This window comes from Apium graveolens, chromosome 7 (assembly GCF_009905375.1).
Source record: "Apium graveolens cultivar Ventura chromosome 7, ASM990537v1, whole genome shotgun sequence".
Lineage (NCBI taxonomy): Eukaryota > Viridiplantae > Streptophyta > Magnoliopsida > Apiales > Apiaceae > Apium > Apium graveolens.
The window spans coordinates 215,330,786-215,337,072 of NC_133653.1; the positions used below are offsets into that span (position 1 = coordinate 215,330,786).

At 38.4% G+C, this 6,287-nt stretch overlaps 1 protein-coding gene across 1 annotated transcript; it reads right to left on the minus strand.

Annotated features, from left to right (window-relative positions):
• Positions 1 to 4,454: 4,454 nt before the first annotated feature.
• LOC141674469 (uncharacterized) lies at positions 4,455 to 5,410 on the minus strand. The gene is made up of 2 exons (XM_074481173.1): positions 5,270 to 5,410; positions 4,455 to 5,183 (listed from the first exon to the last, which is right to left on the minus strand). Exons 1-2 carry the CDS (start codon positions 5,408 to 5,410, stop codon positions 4,455 to 4,457), a joined length of 870 nt encoding a protein of 289 aa, XP_074337274.1.
• Between the last annotated feature and the right edge of the window lie 877 nt (positions 5,411 to 6,287).

The window sequence follows — 6,287 nt, forward strand, 5'->3', positions numbered from 1 at the left end:
CCAGGACTGGGATCTTTGCACCAATATCCTTCCTACTCATGATGGTAGCAGGAGGATTCTTCTGTGCACTCATGATGTTAGCAGAATAGATCTTTAAACTCTTTGTATGTTAAGAGCTTGCTCTGATACCAATTGTTATTCCCAGTGGACTAACAATGAGATTTACAGAAGGGGGGTTGAATGTAAATCTCAAAACTTTTTCAAGTTTTGAGCAGTTTCTAAGGTTAAGTGTTTGAGTGATCAAATGTGTATGAATTGCTTGAAGCTGATGCAGACAAATATATATTCAAACACAAATGTAATGAGCACAAAGAACTTATAAACTTTTCTGGTGGATTTTTTGTTCCACCAGAGATGCGTTATTTCAGAATATCTGTGATTCAAAGAATTAAATCACAGCTGCTTCCTAGTACAAACTAGATGATTTTCTCTTTTGATATTTCTAAACAGCTCAGGAAAATTCATATCTAATTACTAGCTGCTACTTGGTTTATATATATCACCAAGTTTACAAGTGAAGACAAACTGTAAAATATAATTGAAAAGATTCTTCACATGTTTCTTCTTCATTTCTCTATCCAATGCAATCTAGGATAATCTGTAAATCTTTGAATACTTCCTTGTTTGCATCAGCATGGAAATGATGCATTTTCTTGATTCCTCCTAGAGGCTTCCACATTCCAGTATGTCTCTGTCAACCCATGTGCCTCTGTCAGCTTGTGAATTGTCACCATCAACTGCTAATGAACTAAGCATTCGTTGAAGCTTTCATCCGTTGATGCCTTATCCGTTGAGGCTTTATCCGTTGAAGCTTTATCCGTTGATGCATTATCAGTTGAAGTCTTTATCCATTGAAGCACTTATCCATTGATGGATATTATCCGTTGAAGCATTTATCCATTGATGGATATTATCCGTTGAAGCATTTATCCGTTGATGGATATTATCCGTTGAAGCATTAGTGACATCCGTTGAAGCTTTGTTTCTTATCCGTTGAAGGTCTTCAATATCCGTTGACACTTCTTCACTTATACAAAATTACAAGGCATGAAATATTTACAATTAGCCCTCCTATTTGTACATCCATTAGTAGTCAACATGACTGATTATTTCCTAACAACATCTAAGAATTACAGCTTGAAACCAGAGAGTGAAATGTGCTACAATACTAAACTTATTGCTAAGTAAAGCTACTCCTTCAACGGATAGCCAAGATGGTCTTATCCGTTGAGGCTACAAACACTAGATTTCTACTTAAGTGTTTTGCTTAACTTATCATCAAACTAATACACATATTCCTAACAGGGACCCAAAGGTGAACATTTTCTAAACTGGGAGTCGATGTTCCCGAGTATAATATATATATATATAGTTTTCAAAACTATTAATCGAATAAGGTTTATTCGATAAATTTATTTTATTTAATGAATATGATTTGGAATATTCATTCGAGGACTTATGACTCGGTTTATTTTATTTAATGAATATTACTTTAAATATTCATTCGAGGACTTATGACTCTGTTTATTCTATGTAATGAGTATTATTTTGAATATTCATTCGAGGACTTATGACTCCGATTATTTACTAAATAATATTCTTTATTTTATTAAAGAATAATGTTTCGATAATCAAACGTATTTTCGATTATTCAGGTGAAGATAGTACTTTCGTATAAGTATATCTTTGGTTATTTAATATTCATTTCAAGTACGAGTTTTAAAACTTCTACTTCAAATTATTTTTATAGAGATTATCCTAATGGGAATATTATTTAAATAATTTTCAGATATTTTCTAATATATTGGGACTGATTTATTTCATTAAATCAGCATTACTCCAAACATTCTTAAAAATGTTTTCGAGTCTTCAAAATGATTTTAAAAGTTAGAGCAGATCCCAAAACTCATTTTTATATTTAAGATCTTCCTTTTAAAGGGGATTTAAATACTCGCTCAAAACCTGAGGGATCCGGCTCTGTGGTGTATTTTATATTTGCAATGGGGTTGCTGTTTTGATAAATGAATTGATTACTTACCCAACGTTCGGGAAGTAAGTCCATCTATTGAGTCGACATAAGCAACATGGGCTCAGTGGGCGTCCATGAAAGTGTAAGTGGCTCAGTGGGAGTCCATCAAATGCGTAAGTGGCTGAGTGGCAGTCCAGCATAAGGTCCTATTGCGGCCAGGGTGATGACCAGTGGGGAATTCTTCCATCTACTTGTAGAAAAGGTTACTTATTGGTATCTTTGCCCGATCAGCAAGATATCAGGTTTATGCCAAGGTTTTCTCCTTTCCAAATTCATTGGATATTATAACTCTGTTTATAATTTTCATAACAGAGGTTTTCAAGGAATGTATGAAATGTATATATATAGGTGTATATATATATCGGGACTTAATGAAGTATCTCATAACTTCATTATTTATAATGATATTTCAAGGATTGAATCTATTCAAATCTTATCTTGTAGTCTCATCTATGTGATGAACTTTTGAAACGGATTATACCTTGAACGGTGGTAGTTCAAGTAGTATTCGGAAAAGATATAAGTATATTGGAGTATCTTGTAACTTCATCTTTTAAACTTATATCTAGTAAATGATTATCTTGTGCATGTCAAAGATTTTCAGAAAAATGTTGAGACAAGGTTAGATATATGAGATCACCTTGCAATGATATTTTTATACAGTTATAAACTGGAACTCTGTGTATATTATACATGTCAGAGGATTTCAAAGATTGTGAAAAGTATATATGTATATATATACTGAATATTTTGCGACTTGGTCGCGTTAAGATATCAGCTTGGTTCATTTCTTCTTGACCAAGACTTTCATGAGTACTATGAGAATGCTCATATATTGTTAATTATTATACATATTATTTTGGTGGGCTTGTTGCTCACCCTTGCTTTCTTTTTTCATCACACAACAACAGATAGACAAGATGAACAGAACAAGCTTCCAATTCGTGAGCGGATAGGAAACGTTCCCCAGTTTCCTGTAGGCGTTGATGCCGTTGTAGCTGAGGTATGATCTACCAATAGGCTAGGCTTTCAACTTTTGATGTACCAGACTTATGTATATTTATGAATTGTAATAATGGCAAAGAATATGTAAATTATTCAGAAAGCCTTTTTACGGTGTAATGGTTTATAATTGTGGAATAGAATGACTTGTGTTATTTTTGGTATTCATCTCTGAGACTATAACTTGTGGTGTGTGTGTGTGTATATTGTGGGGTCACAGTACGCAGTAGCTGGTTGACTGTTAAGATTAAGTATTGATAAGGGAAATGGAACTCGTGACAACCCGAATCCCCGACCCCGGATTTGGGGGTGTTACAAAGAGGGTGAAGTTGTGGAGAGTGCAGGAACTGATGAGGATCAATATGTTGTAAACCTTGTAGATTTTTAAGTTCTTTCTGATGTTTGTTATATAATTTTAGTAACAATTTGAACGCCTAATTGGAATGTTTGTTTTGAATGGGATAAACCTGATAGGAGTTCCACATTTTGAAGCTCGAATGGACAACACAATAACCATGTAATGTTCGAAATAGAAAGATAGAAAACTTAGATTATACAAATGACAATGGTGGTACAACATTTGAAATGAAGCTAAGAAAATGCAATGAAGCTAAGAAACGAGCAAGTAGAAGTTCACGTTGTTAAGTGTGGACGCCCTAGGCATTTTTTGCTACGTTTGGTGTGACCTTCTTGGTTGCATACACTATATTTCTTTCCTGATCGCAGACCATCAATCTCCGTTCGGATCCGCACCGATTTCCCCTTATCTCCACGTTTTTGCTTAAATTTCTTCAGTGATTCATCCGCTACTAACTTTCCATACCCCTACCAAAGTGGGGGTAATTCATAGTTCCAGTATTCGGTTGGTTGCAAGGGATAAATAATTGGACAGTACAAGTTCTCCATTATCTGGTTTTTATGGCAATTTTTAATGAAATGATCTCAACTCAGTCCATGTCTTATACAACCAGCCATTGCGTGAGAGCACATCATGTGATGCGTCGCCCGTTTTCCACACGTGCACGTACAGTCGTTGAGGTTGACGACCTGGGTCTTACCTCCATTTACCCTTCCCATGGGAGTTGTGTATTGACGTGTAACTATTTTTAAGATACCACGTGCACAGTGAAAAGTAATAACCGTATGTCCAGTTGCCTGTCTTTGAATTTTTGCTAACATGGCGGCTGAACGCGCACATAACCGTTGACCCTGTTGCACACCTTCATCTACTTTATTTCTATGTATGTCAATAATCGTGACCATCTTATAGAAGAGGTACTCCATCATCGCTATTACTGGAAGGAAATGAGCCCTTCTTATATTTCCGTTGAAACCCTCAAGCATGTTGGTGGTCGTTTGACCATAGTGAACACCATTATCGTGGTAAAGTGTCCACCTCCCAACGGGTATTCTTGCAAGATAGTCAAAGGCAGGGGAAATCACCAATCCTTTCCATGTATGCATCATGCTTGGAGACTTGTGTGGTTGTGCCAGCTTTCCACATCAATTTCTTTAGTTCACCGCCAGGTTGATGATTGCAGAACTTGCTTCGGACATGTAGTAGACATAACCTATGGATGCCTAATGGCTCAGCAAATCCGTTTTGAGGGTCTCTTACTGCAGAAAGAATACTGACTGCTCGATCAGAGATGATGCACACGTCGGTCTTTTGGCAACAGACATGTCTCCGAATACGTTGCAGAAACCAAGACCAGTTCTCGTACGTCTCCTCATCAACCAAATCATAGCAAAGAGGAAAAGGGTGGTTGTTTAAATCTACACCCATGGCAACAAACAGCTTGCCCCTATATCTTCCCTTCAAGAAAGTTCCGTCTATTGAAATCACATGACGTGCATATTGCCACCCGTCTATCATTGCCTTCAAACACCAAAAGATTCGCTTGCAAACGGACGTTCCCCGTTCCTGAGCATGAGGCATGGCATCGATCTCAGCAATGGTTCCAGGATTTGTCTTCTTGATGGCTGCAAGAAATATGGGAAGAGCTTGATATGTTGTAGCCCAACTTCCATAGACTTCCTCAATGGCTATTTGTTTGCCTCGCCATACTTTCTTGTACCCCGCTATATGGTTGTGCTCGTTGTTGATAAGCGGGATAATGGTTTTAATGGGGATTTCTGGTGTATCTATCACCTGTTTCACATGTCATTGAGCAGTGTCAAAATATTTTCACCAAATATGTAGGGAAGTTAAATATTTATGTATGTTAAATTCCTTACAAGTGGTTTCACAAGCTGCGAAATCATCCTTGCAGATAGCTTCTTGTGATCTTGCAACGGCTGATCAACCAAGCATCTGTGTTCCTCTCTATTCACATTTATCCTCAAGTAACCAGAATTATGCATAAAAGCAGCTCGCATCCTCCAGTTACAGCCCTCAGCCCGTAATTTTATATGTACGATCAGTGGCAATATGAGCACGCTTGACTGCCAATAACAGGGTTGCTTTGTCATGGTAACACTTTCCTTCACTCAGCTCCCCCTGATCGAGGTCTTCATCAACATATATATCATTAGGGCTATCTATTATTGGGGGGATATATTTCTCTGTGCGGAACCATGGAGCCCTTGGAACATGATGCTCTTCCCCAGGTGTTGGAAACACGCTAGAAATTTCTGCATTCCTCTCTACATGCCCTCCCCCTTCATCGCTGCTTGATGAATCTTCTTCCCCATCATCATCATGAAGGTGAAAATCATCCTCACTGGATGAATTATCTACAGCTTCATCTGCGACGAGGGCTAACCGCTTACCCGAACCTCTTCCCACCATATCTACATTAGCTCCACCCTCTTCCTCATTTTCATAACTACTCCCCTCTCCGTACCCTCCACCATATACACTACCCCCCCTCCATACCCTCCACCATATTGACTACTCCCCCCTCCGTACCCTCCATCATATTGACTACCTCCCCCGACATACCCTCCACCATATTGACTACTCTCCCCTCCATACCCTCCATCATATTGACTACCTCCCCCTACATACCCTCCACCATATTGACTACTCTCCCCACCATACCCTCCACCATATTGACTACTTTCCCTTCCATACCCTCCGCCGTGTCCACTACCCTCCCCTCCATACCCTCCACCATATTGACTACTTTCCCTTCCATACCCTCCACCATATTGACTACTTCCTCCTACATACCCTCCACCTTTTTCCGTGGTTTCGCCTTTGTACTCTCCACCTCCAAAATGTAGATCTGACCATCCAGGGTTGACATTACTC

What these genes read in the sequence shown, in the direction of transcription:
- LOC141674469 (XM_074481173.1), bottom strand. Translation starts at nt 5,410, where the DNA reads ATGCGAGCTGCTTTTATGCATAATTCTGGTTACTTGAGGATAAATGTG. An exon ending in CGCAGCTTGTGAAACCACTT is followed by an intron (nt 5,184 to 5,269) that starts GTAAGGAATTTA and finishes CATGTGAAACAG; the next exon opens with GTGATAGATACACCAGAAAT.